Here is a 17422-nt window from a genome sequence, read left to right as displayed (position 1 = left end):
TGGGCAGGAAATCTCGACGCAGGAGGTCGAGGCCGGGCCCGGCTACGACGCCATGGAAGGAGACAACGGGAGGCGTAGACGGAACTGGCCGCTAGAGGCCAGGAGCGCGGCAGGACGCTAGGGGCAAAGTCAGCGGGGCGGTGGGTGAGGAGGCGCATTAAAATGAAAAGGGGAGGGGGGCCCACGGCTGGTAACCTTGGTCGCGGACAATAAGGGCGGGCACGGTGTAGAGAATAGTATCGTCCGGGCCGGCCTCGAGCCCGTCGCGGCGCTCCACCTCCCAGGAGAGGGCGTAGGGGTGAACGCGGCCGCTCATAAAGAACCACTGCTCGGACCAGTCGGTATCGACGACCGGCTGGCCGTAGATGGAGAGGTTTAGACTAAAGAAGAGGGAGGGCCCTAGATCGTCGCCCTCGGCCCGGAGGGTGCATACTCCGACTCTAGCAGCCACGAGGGCACCGGCAGGAGGACTCGGGCGATGGCCTCGGCGTTAAGGCCCCTGATGCGGTGCTCGTCTTGGTGGGCAAACCTCGCGGGGCAGTCGGGCTGGGCGAAGAACATCATGGACATGTCGCCGCCCGCGCCCTTGCCAGTGGCAAGGGGCTTGCGGAGGTGCGGGGCAGAGCTGTCCGCCGACGGAGACGAAGACATGGCGAGGCCGTGTGGTGGAAGAGCAACGTTGCCGGAGCGAAGCTAGAAGCGGCGAGGTATAGGGGCAGGAGTGCTCCCTACCAATATGCCGTCTTTAGAGTTTAGTGTAGTAGGGAAGGGCTGGTGGCCGTGGTGTATAAGAGAAGTCAAAGGATCCTAAACGAAGACGCAACGTAGCGTTAGCGGTAGGCTAAGATAAGGAGCCTATATGAAGGAGGTCTATAAGATGCGTATAGAGAAAAATGCGACAAGAGGAGAAGAGGAAACCTCGAAAGGCGGTCTAGTAAGACGTAGAGGGTTTTAAGACAAGCAGGACGCGCGAGGCTATGTTCGAGGAGAAGGAGGCAGACTTATTCGCAACACGTGTAAGACATGGGTTCAAAATTCAGCAGGCGAGCGTCTAGGGGCGTACTGAGGCTTTGACCGACAAGACCTAGATGACAAGAAGGGAAAGTGTACCATGCAAAGCACAGGCAAGAAGAGGCCGTCTCGGCGACCTACACGTAAGGACCGGCCGAGGCCGTATAGCCCGCCGCCTTTAGCGGCGGGCAATGGCGGGCGGGCTCGATAGCAAGGCGGCGCCGGTATAATGTAAAGAGCAGCGGCACGCCTGTAGACGTACTAGAGAGCTACGAGTAAGATATAAGATATATAGACTTCCCTAGAGGATCCTGCACCCACAGGAGGGTGCCAGTCAGCAAGACAAGTGCAGGACGAATGGTCGAGGCAAGGACTTATACGCCGTTATTACACTTACGAGGATCAACGCCGGGAGCCCAGTAGCACCGCAAGTAGGCGGGGCCGAAGAGGCAGCGCAAGAGAGGAAGACAAGAGGTCCGCGGGGGCCTCGGTAGACCGGTGTCGCGATGAAGCCAGCTAACGGAGGGCCCAGTCCGGAGCGGGTGACAGGGCAAGCCCGGCGCCAGAAGCCCGAGCAGCGCCGTACACAGGACCAGAGTTCCGGCCGATCACAGCAGCGCCGGCACTCGGTCGCGGCGCCTCTCGGAGAGAGCAAGAAGAGGCGTCGGGAGGCGCCTCCGAGGCGAGGGCGGGGAAGACCGCCAGGACTAGGGAAATGGAGGATCAGCGCAGGCCGAGTCGCGCCGCGGGATATCCAGCCTCAGCCGACACCGAGTGCGGCGGGGCAGTGGCTGCCGCTAGGCAGGCCGAGCGCCGTCTCGGCCTCAGGGAAAATCCGACGTGCACCGAGAGAAATTCGGCCTCTGCCGACGGTGGAGACCGCCGGGCCTCCGCCGCCGGCGACGTGGAGTTCGGTCGCCCCGCGGGACATTCGGCCTCAGCCGACATGGAGGGCCGCCGGGCCCTCGCCGCCGTCAAACGTAATGGGTTTGGCCTCAGCCTTGGCCGGAAGGCGGGGGGCTCAGGATGCCCGGCCCAAGCGGAGGGCCGCCGGCCCGTTGCCGCCGCGAGCCATCCAGTCCCGGCCGGCCAGTAGGGCCGAGGCTCCGGCCACAACTCCCGCCGCAGCCGGGCCGCTTGTTTCAGCATTGGCCGGAAGCCGGGGCTTCCAAGATATCCGGCCCCAGGCGCCAAAGAGGGCCGCCGGGCCTGCCGCTGGCGACGAGAAGTTCGGACGTTCCGCGGGACATTCGGCCACAGCCGACATGGAGGGCCGCCGGTCCTTCGCCGCCGTCGAACGGGATAGGTTTGGCTTCAGCCTTTACCGGAAGCCGGGGGGCTCCGCAGGATATCCGGCCCCAGCCAACATGGAGGGCCGCCGGCCCTTCGCCGCCGTCGAGCGGGACTAGCCCGGCCGTAGTCTCGGCCGGAAGCCAGCACTCGCCGAGAGCCATCCAGTCCCGGCCGGCCAGCAGAGTGGAGGCTCCTGCCACAACTCCCGCCGCAGCCGGGCCGCTTGTTAGCGGCAGAGATAGCGCACCGGCAGGTACGGCCGTAGAGCGAGGTGAAGGTGTATAGCCGCGACAGCTAACCGGCCGCAGGTAGAGCGGCGATAAGACGGCAGGCGAGAGAAGAGCAGAAGAGGAAACGCCATCTTAGTGGTGGGCAGGCCGGGCGGAAACGCGCCCGGGTCGGCGAAAGGATGCCGAGACGAAGGAGCTGCAGGCCGAGGACCTAGCCAGCGCGCTGCGGCACCTCGACGAGGAGTTCGAGGCGGGCGAGAGGCTGGCCAACGAGCAGACGTGGTGCGCGCCGGTGCCGCGCGAGAGGCAGGTGAGGACGGTGCGGAGGTTCTACCGGGCGTTCCACGACGCCGGCACGCTGCCGATTATGACCTGCACGCTCTGCTACCGGAAGCGGGATAAGGGGGAGCTGAGGGAGATGGCGTGGGAGGGGTGGTCGCGGAGCGACGCTGCGGGGGGCGGGCGGTCCCCGATCGGGTGCCGAAGCTGCTTCCCGGAGGGCAGGCCGGTTCCGGTCTGCGCGGAGTGCGCACGATGTGCCGGGCGCGAGGGGGCGTCGCCGGCCATGCACCTCCACGGGCGGCTCGGCTGCGAGCACGCGTACCCCGACGAGCTGAAGGACCTCACGCCGCTCGAGGAGAAGCTCATCTCGCTCAACTCGTGCTACGGCTTCGTGACCAAGTACAGCATCCCCGGCGGCCATCGGCAGAGCGTGAGGTACCCGAGGCACGTCAAGGGCCATATCACAGTGTTCCCGAACGACGTGCAGGGCCTGGCCGCCAAGGTGCTCCCGCACCCGCTAGTCAGGGTCATGGACGAGATCCACGTCTCGTGGCAGGGCGCCGAGAGGCCCGGGCCGCGGGACCTATCGGGCCTGCTGTCGGTAAGGCGGTCGGCGGTCGAGAGGGCGCTGGCCTGGCTCAAGGAGAACAACCCGCTCTACGGCGAGGTCGAGATCGACGCAGCGGAGATGGCCAGCTGGGGACGCCGCCGCACGGTGCCGCCGGTGGTGTGCGAGCGGCTGGAGCGAAACGAGCCGTCGGCGCGGGAGAGGACGCGGACGGCGCAGGTGGTGCCGCCGTCGGAGCGGGCCATGGACGACGGAGGCGCGGCCGAGATCGAGGAGATCATCGCGATGCTAAGGCAGGGGCGGGACCCCGCCGAGGGGGGCCGCGACGTCGGGCTCACGTGCGAGGACGACGATAGGGACGCCGCTAGGCCCGAAGAGGACGGGGACGTAATCAACGAGGTGACGTCTTCCGGCATGTTCCCGTTGGACGGGGCGCCAGAGGTGGCCGATGCCGAGAAGATTCTCTTCGCCCGCGGTGCCGTCGGGCCCGAGGGAGCGCGCGCCGGCCCGAGGACGTGGGTAGGGACGGCGGCCGGAGGGACGGCGGCCGACAGCAACGGCGGCGACGGCGAGCCGTACATAGAGGTGCGGCGCGGCGACGACTTCGCCGACTCGGCGGACGCCTCCTTCTTCGCTAAGGCCTTCCCGACCCTGTTCCCCTTTGGCGTAGGGGGGCCGAGGCTCGCCGACGAGGGCGCTGCGGTGGAGAACGCAGCGCCTAGCGTCGGGAACCGGGGCGCCGAGGCGGAGCGGGTCGCGGAGGCCCTTATATCGACGCGGAACATGACCCTCCAAGCGTGGGCCGACGTCGTGCTGCGGCGCCACGGCGGCCGGTTCGCGACGCATCCTATCTTCGCCTTCCTCGTCTTTAACATGGGCGTACGGTCTAGGAACCGCCAGGCCAGCATGCTCGGCGTCACGAGGAAGAACTTCGCAAGGGTCGAGGGCCTGCTTAAGTCGTTAACGGCGGCGAGGGTCGAGGCGGCGAGGGTCGAGCTCGAGGCCACAGGCAAGACTAGCGACGACGGGGTAAAGGAGCTCCTCCGGTCCCTCTCCGTGTTCGGCTACCGGCAGCCGATGTCGAGGGAGAGCCGCCTTAATATGCGGAAGAAGATACTATCCCTCATCGTAAGGCACGGGGTGCCGGCCATATGGTTTACGCTGAACCCGAACGACATCACGAACCCGGTAAAGTTACGGCTGGCGGCGCACCGCGCCCGCGACCCCGACGAGGCCGAGGCCTTTCTAAGAGACCTGGGGACCGCGTATAAGCGGACGCGGCTGGCCATATCGGACCCGATGAGCTCGGCCGTCTTCTTCCACCGGGAGATGACGCTCTTCTTCGAGCACTACGTCAACGTCGGGGAGGAGTCGGTGTTCGGGCACGTCGGCGCGTATTACGGGGCGGTCGAGACCAACGAGCGAGGCGCTCTCCACATCCACGGGCTCCTCTGGCTCAAGGGCAACGCGGGTCTCGGCGAGGCGCTGGCCGGCCCCGATACGGATGAGCAGGCGGCGTACCGGGAGCGCATCGTCCGCTATGTAGATAGCGTCTTCTCTGAGGTAAGGCGGCCGCCTTAAGATGACCACCCCTCTCTATAAAGCCCCTATATATTGAAGGCAGAAGGGGTCCCGAACTAACCCGAGGCTGCAGGAGCTAGACGCGGAAGGTTACTGCGCCGTGCAGGCGGGGCGGTCGGCCACGGCGGACATATCGTCGCGGCTCGACGACGTCGCGCGCTTCACGGACACCTTCGACGAGGAGGCCAACTTCTGCGCCGGCGCGACGCAGATCCATACGCACAGCGCGACCTGCGTAAAATACTCGCTCGGCGTGGGGGCGCGTAAGGGGGACCTCTGCCGGTTCAAGGCGCCGTGGAGGCTGGTGGAGAGGACGGCGCTGACGGCGGACGGGGCGCTCGAGATCCGGCGGACGCATAGCATGGTAAACCGGTGGAATAGGGCGATGGCAGTAGGGCTACGGCACAACCACGACATCTCGTTCATCGCGACGCAGCGCAAGACCATGGCCCTAATCTACTACATTACCAACTATGCGACGAAGGTAGAGGACCCCGTGTGGAAGCGGGTGGCCGCCGCGGCCGAGTTCCTTCCCGCGCTAGAGCCGACGGGAGAGGGCAACGGAAGTGGCGCCGACCGCGACGCCGGCCGGGGGGGCGGGGCCGAAGGGGTGTCGACGGTGGCGGACCCCATAGGGAGGAACAAGACGAGAACGTTCCTGCTCAAGGCGGCGAACCGAGTGTTTACGGAGCGGCCGCTGTCGCAGGTCGAGGTGATCGCGCACCTCCTAGGGTACCCGGCGGAGTTCAGCAGCGGCTCGGCGTGGGCGTACGTAAACGTGAACCAGCTCTACTGGGCCGTCTTCCGCCGGTGGCGGCACCTCCGACGGGCGAGCGGCGCGGAGGCGACGGGCGACGCGCCGGACGAGACGGTCGTCGTCGAGGAGGCCGGCCCGAGGATCCCTCGTCGAGGCCTACCGGCACAGGGCGAGCTCCTGCGGGGCCTCTGCCTTTATGACTACGCATCGCTCGTAAGGCTAAAGCGAAACGGCAGCGGCGCCGACGGTGGGACGGGCTGGGGCGAGGTACCCTTCGCGGAGAGCTGGGCGTCGGGGAAGGGCTGGGTGCAGGCGCTTAGGCGGCCGGGCAGCGGGGCGACCGTATGCCTCGACGGATACCTCAGCAAGGAGTTTAGCGAGGAAGACGACGAGTCGTGCCACCGAAGGTGCGCACTACAAGACGGGGAGCGCCCAAGGGGAAGGCAGCGCGGCTAGGGGCATCGGCTAACAGCGCCTAGGGCGGCGGTGCAGCACCTGGCCCTGTTCGTGCCGTGGGAATCCTTCCTCGGCGAGGAGGCAGGCGACATTAACGACATCTGGGCGCGGGCGCGGGGGTCGCTGGCGCCGAGGGTCGCGCGGCTCGCAGACAACGTGCAGCTCCTCCGGCGGTCGGCGGAGGACGCGAAGCGCGACGCCAAACAGTGGGCCGCCACGTCGGAGGAAGGCGAGACGGCGGCTGCGCAGGCCGAGGGCGGCGAAGGGGCGTACCGTGCCGGCGGGGCGGGCGACGCGGCGCGGCTCATCGACGTCGTACGGAACGCCGCCAGTGCAGGACAGGTAACGGCACAGTCGACGGAGCTGCTCGCGATGACGCAGCAGCTCTGCCGGTTCCAGCAGTCGGCGCTCGGGTCGGCGGCCGAGCTCGCGGCGACGGTAGTGGCGGACGAAAGGGCAGGCAGGAGGGTGAACCTGCCAGGCTCGGCGCTATCGGGGGCGGCACTGCCGCGGCAGGAGGAGGTGCGGGGCATCAAGTCGCAGCAGAGGAGCGCGGCGCGGGAGCGGGAGCGAGCCATCCAGGGCATCCAGGGCGGCGGGGCGGCGGCGGGCATGGGGGCCGACCGCGGCGCGGCCCTTCGCGGGGTGATGGGGGGCTTCGGCGAGGACGACATGGACGTAACGGCGGCCGACGGTGACGTAGACGCAGGCACGGCGGCGGGGATGCACGTGCGGCTCGGCCCGTCGAGCTCGTTCGTCGCCGCCGGCAGGGAGCTAGCGGGGCAGCTAACGCTTAACGAGAAGCAGTCGGTCGCCCTCCTAATCGTATGCCGGCAGCTCGACCGGATCCGGCTGGGCGACGGGGCAGGCGGCGATGGCGGCGGCCAGCTCTGCCTATTCATCGGCGGCGAGGGCGGCACCGGCAAGTCGCGCGTCATCGAGGCGCTCGTCGAGCTACTCGCCCGGAGGGACCTATCGAGCCGGCTGCTGGTTACGGCGACGTCGGGGACGGCGGCGGCGCGGATCAACGGCATCACACTGCACTCGGCCTGCGGCCTCGCGATAGGCCAGAGCGGCCAGGCGGGAAGGGCGACGAGGGAGGTAGACGGGGTGCGGCTGCCGGGCCAGGGGGAGCGCTTCGTCGACGGCCGGTCGCGGATGGACTGGCAGGAGAAGGAGGTGCTGGTGATCGACGAGGTCAGCATGCTCGGGGCGAGGACGCTGCACGCCGCCAACGAGCAGCTCTGCCGGCTGCGGGGGTCGGCGCGAGACTTCGGCGGCATCCCGGTGGTGATCTTCTGCGGCGACTTCCACCAGTTCCGGCCGGTGCAGGAGCGGTCGATCCTGCTGCCGAGCGCGGCGGTGGCGTGGGACGAGGACGGGGCGTTCGCGGCCGAGCAGCGACGGCAGCACGACAAGGCGCACGCGCTGTGGCGGCGGTTCACGACGGTCGTCATGCTAGACGAGCAGATGCGGGCCGCCGGCGACCCGGAGCTTCGGCGGCTGCTCGGGCGGATCCGGCGGGGCGAGCAGGACCGGTCGGACCTGGAGCTGCTCAACTCGAGGTGCTACCGGCCGGGCAGGCGGATCCCGTGGGAGACGGGCCTGACGGTGGTGACGCCGCTCAACCGGAACCGCTGGAACCTTAACCTAGAGGCGGCGCTCGCGTTCCGGGCGCAGCGACGGACGGCGGCGCGCGTCTTCCTGTCCGAGCACAGGTGGAAGGAGGGCGTGCCGACGGAGGAGGAGGCGGCGCTAATGCTAGGCTACGGCGACGACAGCGCGACGCCGGTGCCGGCCGTCTTCGTCTTCGTGCCAGGCATGCCGGTCGTCGTGAACCAGAACACGCACCAGGGGCTGAAGCTGGTGAACGGGGCCGGGTATACGGCGGTGGAAGTCATCCCCGACCGGGCCTTCCCCGGCCACCGGGTGTCGGCGGAGCTAACGATACACTTCGGGCCGCCGGCGGGCATCGTGCTGGCCTCAGAGACGACCATGGACTTCCACTTCGTCGGGATGCCTGCCGGGACGATCCTGCTGACGCCCATCAGCGTCAAGATCGACGCGCAGCGGAAGCGGCCGTGGCAGCGAAGCGACGTCAGTCGCAGGGGCCTGCCGTGCGCGGCGGCCTTCGCCTGCACCGACTACAAGGTGCAGGGCGGGACGCTGGAGCGCGTGGCGCTGGAGCTGCGGGGGGCGAGGACGACGACGGTCGAGGGGCGGGCGGTGCCGTCGCCGTGCGACCCGTACAGCCTATACGTGCAGCTGTCGCGGTGCCCGACGCTCGACGGCATCATGCTCGTGTCGGAGGTGCGGGAGCGGGACCTGGTGGGGAACCGGGTCCCCGGGGAGATGACGGCGGCCCAGGCCCGGCTGGAGGAGCTGAGCGGGCGGACGGCGCGGGAGGCGGCGGGCTGGCTCCGCGGGTAACGCCCGCGCCGCCCGCGCGCCGCCCGCAGCGTAGGAAGGCTCGCCTAAAGAACTGTCGAATGGGCTATAAGGATGACTGGCCATTGCCGCGGCGTTACGTCTTAATATTGGTGGTTAGGCGCGTACAGTTGCATAGGCACCATATATATATAGTCATGGAAGGTAGCGTGCGCAAGCAGCTATTGCAGCGACGCCACCGGCTTAACGATAGATGGGGCCGCCAGGCCAGCGTAGGCGGTCCGCGCTTGCATCCATATTATCCATATAAGGAGGGCCCTTTAAGTGACAACCAAACGGACGGGAAAGGGAAATGGGAAGAAGGGCAGCATGGGGGAGAGGGTAAAAGAGGGCCAAAAAGAATGAGGAGGGGGAGGCGACCAATAGAGGCACGTACTATTAATGATTAATCAACGAATTAAAAGCGGGAACACCGACGAATCAGGCACACCAGCGAATGAAAATGAAAAGCGAGAAAAATGCTAGCCAATCAGAAGGCGGGAAAAAGCCGGGGGCGAAACTCGAGGAGAAAAAGGGGGTTGTGGCTCGCAGGGCAAGAAAACGGGTAAGGCAACCCCGCACGGGTTGCGCAATAAGCCTTTCGGAACGAAGATTACGACCAGAGGGGAAGAGAAAGGAATAAACAGCAGCAGAGAGGCAGAAGGAATGGGGGGTGTAACAGTTCAGCAAGTTCAACTTAACTAGCTACCTAGTTAGAACGAATAAGCTAATAAGGACGAGAATATAGAGGGTAAAGAGGAGGAAGGAAAGGAGTTATACCTACGTCAAGAAGTAGGTCCAGTTGCATAAAGTTAGTCTAGGCCTAGCTCGTAATATATAGTAAAGGTAAGAAGGAGGGAAGGGAAGAGGGGAAGTGGAGTTATAGTATCACGGGCGGACTAGGCAACGAGGGAAGAACGATGTTGTCGGATACAGAGCTATGGACAGTATGCGAGGGCCGGGCATATATGTATGTGGCTATAGACACGTGGTGTGTAGAGGTACCTTAGTACCGTGAGATATAGACTAATAAGTAGGGGTAGCTTTTCTTATATTAATAGTATAGCGAGAGTATAGGCCTAGCTTATATAGTAACTAGGTTGTAGAGGTATATTATTTTTGGAGAGTTTAGTAGATATCAAGTATAGATTCAGTGTTATTCAGATAGTAGGCTCATTTCTGCATGCGTTGGCGGAGGGGCCGGATGGGCGCGTCGCTAGTACTAGCGACGATAGAGTCAAGAAGGGAACCGGGCGCGGCGGCCAGGGCATGAGCGGGCGTGTCCCCGGGCGGCCTTGACGACGAGGCGGACTGCGGGGGTGAGGAGGAAGTGGCGGCGGAGCCAACAGTGCTCGAAGAGGAGGAAGGAAGCGAATGGTGCTGGTGCAAGGTGCGCGACCTCTTAATCGGGGAGTCGGCCACGGCCGAGCAGGCCCGCTTGGGCGGCGGCGTCACAGGCGCATCGGCAGGCGGGCCCGGAGCCTTGGAAGGCGTGTGCGGCGCGGTCGAAGGCGGCGTAGCAAGCGAGTAGGAGGCGGCGCGGACGAGGTCAAACGCAGAGGAGGTGGAAGAGGGTTGACGCCTCAGGGGCTGGGCCAGCGGGGAAGCGGAGGCGGCAGCGGCGGAAGACCTATCATGGAAAGTCCAGCTATCCGGGACGACGACGAAGACGTAATCGCGGTCCGAGCCGGGCGGGACACACATCACGCCATGATCGAGAAGGCCGGCGACCTTGCCAGTGCAGGTAAACGGGATACCAGGCAGAAGGGAGAGGCGGACCTCTCGGCCAGCTTACACAGGACGAGCCAAGGGTTGGCATAGATGGGAAAGATGACAAAGACCTGAAAGGGTGGTAGCCCTTGAAGGGAACCTTGTCCGGGACGCCAGGGCGATGTACGTCGATAGCTGGATTAGGCCGCAGCAGCGGAGCTGGTCGGTCCCAAGACCAGGAAGAAGATCGGCCTGCAGGAGGTCAAGTCCGGAGCCGGCGACGACGCCGTGAAAGGAGACAACAGGAGGCGTCGAGGGGAAGTGGCCGTCGGGTGCCAAGGAGCGCGGGAGGACGCTTAGGGAAGAGATCAGCGGGGCGGCAAAGAGGACGGAGGGAGGCTCACGGCTGGTAGCCCTGGTCGCGGACGACGAGGGCGGGCATCGTATAGAGGAGAGTCTCGCCGACGTCGGCCTCGAGACCGTCGCGGCGCTCGACCTCCCAGGCGAGGGCGTACGGATGGACGCGGCCGGACATAAAGAACCACTGCTCAGACCAATCCGAGTCGACGACCGGCTGGCCGTAGATTGAGAGATTCAAGCTAAAGAAGAGGGGGGAGACATCGTTATCATCCCCGCCGCCCGGAGGAGCGTACTCGAGCGCCAGCAGCCACGAGGGGCGGGAAGGAGGACGCGGGCAATGGCCTCGGCGTTGAGGCCCCTCACGCGGTGCTCGTCCTGGTGGGCGAACCTCACGGGGCAGTCGGGCTGGGCAAAGAACATCATGGTCATGTCGCCGCCGGCGCCCTTATTGCCTGTAAGAGGCCTGCGAAGGTGCGGCGGAGAGTCGGTGGTAGGCGGTGTCACGACCCTGGGCGCCGGCGTAGAGCCGCCAGCGCAGAACCTCACCAGTGTCACGTGCCCAAGCAGCATCACGTGCCCACGCGCGACCTCGTGTCTATATAAGGGCCCGCTCGGTCGTGTAGTCTAGTCTTCCTTTCTTGCTCCTTAGCTTTGAGTCTTTGTTCATAGTGCCAATACATCTTTATAGCCGTCAAGGCTCGTATGTGCCTGGCCGTAACAGGCGGCGTCGGGGACATTATAGCCCTCTAGCAGGAAGTAAGTCAACTAGTGTTACGGCCAGGCACATACGAGCCTTGACGGCTATAAAGATGTATTGGCACTATGAACAAAGACTCAAAGCTAAGGAGCAAGAAAGAAAGACTAGACTACACGACCGAGCTGGCCCTTATGTGCATCTGCACGAGGTTACCTCAGCAGCGCTCAGGTAAGCACGAGGTCGCACGTGGGCACGTGATGCTGCTTGGGCACGTGACACTGGTGAGGTTCTGCGCTGGTGTCTCTACGCTGGCGCGCAGGGTCGTGACACTACCCCCCGTCTAAGGCCTTGATATGCGTATCAAGGTAGTCAGTCGTGGCGGCGGGTTCTTGGTTTCACGGCTTTCTGCTGTGTCATCATCGTCTCGTTCCTCGCAGCCCTCCGCTGCAGCACATTCGATCCAGTATTGCAGGTTGACGGGTGGGCCTGCTGCGTCCGGATGTTCATCGTGGAATACCTTCAATGCTATTGGTGCGTTACGGAAATTCCTAGCCGGGTACCAGGTCTCATCAGGGTCACATCCCTTCCATAAGACCTGGTATTCCAGTCGTCGACTCCTACCGGTTACTCGAGACTGCTGGACTTGATCAACCTCCCACTCGGGTTCTCCGTTGATCTCCTCGGGTGGCGGAGGTGTCTGGATCTGCTGGGGCAAGGGGTTATCGGCTGCTTTTCGAAGACGGTCGGCGTGGAATAGGTTCTTCATTTTGTACGACTCGGGCAGCTGCAGTACGTAGCTATGACCGCGTTCTTCCAGGATTACGAACGGACCTGACCATTGGTTATCTAGCCGAGTAGTCGGAGCGTTCGTGGCGAAGCCTTTCCTGCTGAGAAAACTCGGTCACCGATGGCAAAGTCGGTTGGTCGTCGTTTCCTATTAGCCTGTTCCTTCTGACGTTCTTGAGCGGCGATGGCAGCATTCCTGGCGTCTTCCTGGGCGGTCTGCACAAGTTCCCTAGCTCTGGCGGCGGGGCCGGTCGCATCGGTCTTGTTAGTCGGGGCAGTGACAGGGGTTCCGGATATCTCGGCCTAGGGCTACTTTTAACGGTGCCATGTCGATGGAAGAGTGCCAAGACGAGTTATGGGCGAAGTCGAGGGCGGGCAGGGAACTCCAGTTGTCTTGATGCTTCGTCACGTAGAATCGTAGCTTTGATCCAGGTATTGATTTGTGACTTCTACACCCCCTTGGGTCTGAGGGTGTAGGGAGCTTCCATGACGATGCTTCGTTCCCGTGAGCCGGTTAATCTCTGCGAGGAAGGCAGAAATAAACTGTCCAGCGTTGTCAGAAATCCATACGAGGGGCATACCGAAGAAACGATAGAGGTAGCGGAAGTAGCGGCTAGCTAAGACTTCTGCTGTATCGTTTTTCTTTCCTGGGAGCGTGGCGATAATCCGGCTTAGCTTGCAGACGAAGGTCCAAACATAGTCATATCCGTAACGGTCTTTCGGCATATCCTTCCGTCACATTCGACGTGCTCCCAAACAGAAGTCGGCACGGGCAGTGGATGGAGCAGTCCAGGGTCTTGTCTCGAGGGTTTTGTTGCGGCGGCAGTCGTGGCAGTTCCGAATATAACGACGGATATCCTCCTTCATCCTTGGCCAGTAGAAGTCTCGTTGGAGCAGCTTGATCACCTTGTTCTGTCCGGCGTGAGCGAAGATCTGGGGCTCGTGGGCTTCGCGAATGAGCGCGGTCTGAAGAAACGTCTGCTTGTCTGAGGTCTGGGCTGGTACGATCAGGTGTGTTCCATGGGTGCCGAGGTCTTGGAGGAGGTTCTCTTGGCGGATCAACGAAACGAGTTCGGGTCCCTTCGGGACCGAGTTCGGGTCTAGTTCTGGGCGGTCTTGATCGGGCGTCTGCTGTATCCCTTGGTCTTCTGGGGTCTGTAGGGCACTCGTGGCCCTCAGAACTAATGGTCTGGTAGGCTTAGGTTCGGGACTAAAGTTCTGAGGGGGCAGGTGGCCGGCGGCCGTAGGGTCTAGAGAGTCGGTCGCGAAGCCTAGCCTTTCCGGAGGGATCAGGGTCACCGTGCGTTCCTCGGCTTCCCGGGCCTTTACGGTAGGAAGCTCGGCTGTCTTCCTGAGAGGGCATCGGCGACTACGTTCAGTCGACCGGGGCGGTAGAGGAAACGGATGTCGAACTGGGCGAGAAAGTCGGACCATCTGATCTGTCGTACCGAGAGCAGGCGCTTCGTAGAGAAATGGACTAAGGCTTCGTGGTCGGTGATCACATCGAACTTCTGGCCTAAGAGCTCTGGGTAGAAGTGCTCTAGACTCTGTACGACGGCGAGGAGCTCTCGATCTTGGATTGGGTAGGCTCGCTCGGCCGGGGTCATGGTCCTAGAGAAGAATCCAACGGGCTTCCAGGTCTGATCAGGCTGTTCCTGCCATAGAACACCAGCTGTGGCATTCCGGGAGGCATCGGTCTCCAGTCGGGTCGGCAGTTCTGGTCTAAAGAAGGCGAGGACCGGGGCTTCGATAGCCAGGCGCTTGAGTTGATCAAATGCTTCGCGTTGCTCCGGGCCCATCACAAAGGCAACATCCTTCTTAAGCAACCGGTTCAAGGGTTCTGCCACTCCCGAGGCGTGGTAGCAGAAAACACGGATGAAGTTGCATAGGCCAACGAATGATCGGATCGCGGTGCGGTCTCGGAGGTCTTCAAACTTCCAGTCTTGTATCGATCGAACTTTCCGAGGGTCGACACTAAGGCCCACACCGGCTTCAAGCAGAACGCCGAGGTAGTCAACCTTGGTCACGTTAAATCTAGACTTCTTGATGTCTCCTGGAGGTTGGCCTGATGGAGTCGCCAGATCACTTCTTGACAGTCTTTCCAGTGGTCTTCTTCTTTATCCGAGTAGATCAGGACGTCATCTGCGTAGGCGCTGGCGCACCGGTCGAGGAGATCGTGAAGCTGCGCGTTGATAAACTGCTGGAACCAGGCGGGACCTACCTTCAGACCGAACGGGAGGACTTTCCAGCGGAAAGTTCCGAAACGGGTGCGAAAGGCGGTCAAATACTCGGAGTCAGGGTCCATGCGGAGACGGTGGAAGGCCTGGATCACATCGATCTTCGTGAAGCGTTGAGCTTCACGGCAACCGAAAGCAGTACCTTCGAGGGACGGAGCGGGCGTGATGCGACTTTTAAGATGATCGTTCATCCAACGGTAGTCGATGCAGAAGCGGCGGGCGGTCGTGTTCGGTTTCGAGCGAAGAGGACAGAAGCGGCGTGCGGACTCGGATCGGGCTCGATGAAGTCTATCTCCCGGAGGTGATCGACAGTCTCTTTCTCTAGAGGCAGATACTTAACGGGCGTGCGGTACGATGGGGGTCCTGTCGGCGAAAGAGGCTTCTCAAGCTCTAGGACTACATCGTGACCGGGTCGGCTCGAAGGTAGGGTGTGGGCCTCTTTCTTCGAGAAGAATCCCTCTAGATGGGTGAGCTGGGGCGGTAGACGACTACGGACACAAGCAACATGCTCAGGTCTTCTCCTGAGGAACGGAATGCTTTGTCCCTGGTAGGTCTTCTGATCCGGGAGACTTTAGCAACGGTTCGAGCACTAGGGACGGTCTGGTCAAGGCCGGAGCTTGGCTCGAGCTGGACTGGATCCCGGGGCATCAACGGTTCGAGTTCGTTCCACTGTTCGAATCTCTCGTGAGACTCTACTTGGCAGACCAGGGCGTTAATCAGGGCTTGATCTTCGGAGGCTTGGACCGAGGCGACGGAGACGAAGTCGGTAGCAGGGGCGGTCGTGAGCTGAAAACGGACAGACTTCTTGGCAGACGGAGACTTGGACTGAAACGACGGAGACGGAGTCAACGAACGGCCATCGATGACGAAAGTGGCGACCAGCTGTTTCTGGATATAGCCGGCTGGCTTTCCACGGAAGTCTTGGAGGAATCCGACTCGGGAGCTCCTTAATCTGGGCTCCGAGTCTTTGGGCGGCGGACTGGGCGAAGGTTGGGCTAACCAGCAAACGGGTTTCGGCCCGGTATCACAGAGGAGCGGGCAGGTAGGCTCACACCATCCACTTGGACTTGACTTGGCAGAGTGAATGACTTGCTAGACCTACTCGCTGTCTGTGACACCTTAGGGACCATCAAGGAGTCTTGTGATGGTCCTATTCGTTCCCGAATCTTGATCAGAGTCGTTGGCAGGGACAGGGACGGAGGCGACACGGGAGACAGCATGGGTGCGGTCGGGACACTCGCGAGAGAGGTGCCCTGTTTTTCCACAAATAAAGCAGGTGCCATTATCCCAATGGACCCTTTTCTCATCGTCGGTCAAGGCTCTGCCAGCATCACGCGAGGTGATAGGGTCGAGCCGGTCTTGTTCGGAGTCTTGGCGGTAGTCGGAGCAGTCTTAGTCGGCGCGCGGCGAGATCGGTCGGAAGAGCGGGAGTCCTGTGTCTGCCTCATACTCCTCTTCTGGCAGTGGACAGCGTCTTTAATGAACCCACAGAAAACCTCGTAGGTCACGGACTCGTCACGGGTCTTGGTCAAGAGGCTGTTATCTAGGTTGGCCGGGATGTGCTGCCACAAGGTATGCTTCATCTGGTCCTCGGGCACACGACCGGTCGCAGTTAAGTAGTCAAATTCCGCAAGAAAGTCCACAATGTCGGTCTTCCCATTCACGGTAAACTGGAGGCGTTGCAGGCGGTCAAGAGCCTCGGAAAGCTCATTCGGATTGCCATAGGCGGACTCAAGGGCTTGGATCATCTCTGCCACTCCAGAGAAGGGTCGAGTGTCAGAGGAGAAGCGGGTTTCAAGTGCTCGGCGGGCTTTTCCCTCGAGCAGGTTATACAGACAGACCATCCGGCTGTTCTCAGTCCGGAAGGTTCGTACGTCTTCGTCAAATTTGTTCTTTATGCTCAGGATGAAGGAATGGAACTCGTCCTTCTTCCCTGAGAACGTCGCGGAGACCTTGATGCGCGATTTGGCGGCGTCGCTGTATTCGGGGTTCTTGCCCTCTGGGAAGGGGGCAAAAACCGGCCAGGCAGCTTTGCCTGTTGGTCGGAAGGTCGGGCCATTTGGGCCGGCAAAGCAGTCGAGGGCTCCCGGTGCTGTCGATTTGATTCAACAGACGGAGAGCGTTCATTTAGACGGGCCGTTAAGGCCGCAATCTGTCCTCATCTCGCGGATGAGAGCGTCTTGGGGCTCGGGCAGCCATGGCTACTATTTCGGATTCAGTGGCTTGGCCAGCAAGCCGGGCAGAACGGCGAGGCTGATCCGAGGGCAGGGCTTCCTCGGATATCATAGTCTCGAGGTCAGAGTCTAGGGTCGGAAATGATACCACGCGGAATCACGGTCAGATGCCTGCACGAGCAGGGACGGTCGGAGGTCAGACGGGACGAATCCCTTGGTCGGAACGGTTGGTCGGACGACTACACACACGCGTAGTCTTTGTCGGAACGGTCGTGATCTCAGCCTTGAGGATCACTTGGTCGGTGGTCGGAGTCTTGGTCGGAACGATCAGAACGGATGCGCTGGATTTACGTCAGGCGCGTGTGACGTGAAAGCTCGGTGCCTATTTGCTTAATCGCTGGCAAGCGATCTTATTGAGCTTTGAGTAGTGTTACGGCCAGGCACATACGAGCCTTGACGGCTATAAAGATGTATTGGCACTATGAACAAAGACTCAAAGCTAAGGAGCAAGAAAGAAAGACTAGACTACACGACCGAGCTGGCCCTTATGTGCATCTGCACGAGGTTACCTCAGCAGCGCTCAGGTAAGCACGAGGTCGCACGTGGGCACGTGATGCTGCTTGGGCACGTGACACTGGTGAGGTTCTGCGCTGGTGTCTCTACGCTGGCGCGCAGGGTCGTGACAACTAGTAAGCAATAGGGCAAGGGGGGGAAGCCATACATAGCTATATAGATCGCAAAGAAGCCTATATAGCGCGATACTGCATTAAGAAGCGCGGTAGGGTTAGGGAGATTAGAAGATCGGATATAGGTTAAAGTCCTAGAGAAAAGAAGGCATAAAGGGTTAGCAGGG

The 17422-nt window shown here is 62.3% G+C and overlaps 3 protein-coding genes across 3 annotated transcripts; 1 reads left to right on the top strand and 2 right to left on the bottom strand.

The window, feature by feature from the left end:
- Positions 1-1726: 1726 nt before the first annotated feature.
- On the top strand, positions 1727-8608 carry HRG_10185 (PIF1-like helicase domain-containing protein; the record flags this gene model as incomplete). The annotated part of the gene is made up of 5 exons (XM_044868656.1): positions 1727-1991; positions 2108-2529; positions 2713-4947; positions 5039-6129; positions 6202-8608. The coding sequence occupies 5 exons, from the start codon at positions 1727-1729 to the stop codon at positions 8606-8608; spliced, it is 6420 nt and encodes a 2139-aa protein (XP_044716011.1).
- A 1170-nt stretch (positions 8609-9778) lies between these two features.
- HRG_10184 (uncharacterized protein) lies at positions 9779-11104 on the bottom strand (the record flags this gene model as incomplete). Its single annotated transcript, XM_044868655.1, has 5 exons — positions 9779-10336; positions 10408-10463; positions 10552-10670; positions 10720-10967; positions 11039-11104. The coding sequence occupies 5 exons, from the start codon at positions 11102-11104 to the stop codon at positions 9779-9781; spliced, it is 1047 nt and encodes a 348-aa protein (XP_044716010.1).
- A 1789-nt stretch (positions 11105-12893) lies between these two features.
- Positions 12894-14463, bottom strand: HRG_10183 (reverse transcriptase (RNA-dependent DNA polymerase) domain-containing protein; the record flags this gene model as incomplete). Its single annotated transcript, XM_044868654.1, has 3 exons — positions 12894-13434; positions 13488-14176; positions 14245-14463. 3 exons carry the CDS (start codon positions 14461-14463, stop codon positions 12894-12896), a joined length of 1449 nt encoding a protein of 482 aa, XP_044716009.1.
- Positions 14464-17422: the final 2959 nt, after the last annotated feature.

The sequence above is a fragment of the Hirsutella rhossiliensis genome (assembly GCF_020360975.1).
Source record: "Hirsutella rhossiliensis strain HR02 chromosome Unknown scaffold00015, whole genome shotgun sequence".
Classification (NCBI taxonomy): domain Eukaryota; kingdom Fungi; phylum Ascomycota; class Sordariomycetes; order Hypocreales; family Ophiocordycipitaceae; genus Hirsutella; species Hirsutella rhossiliensis.
This window is presented reverse-complemented; position numbering and strand designations above follow the sequence as displayed.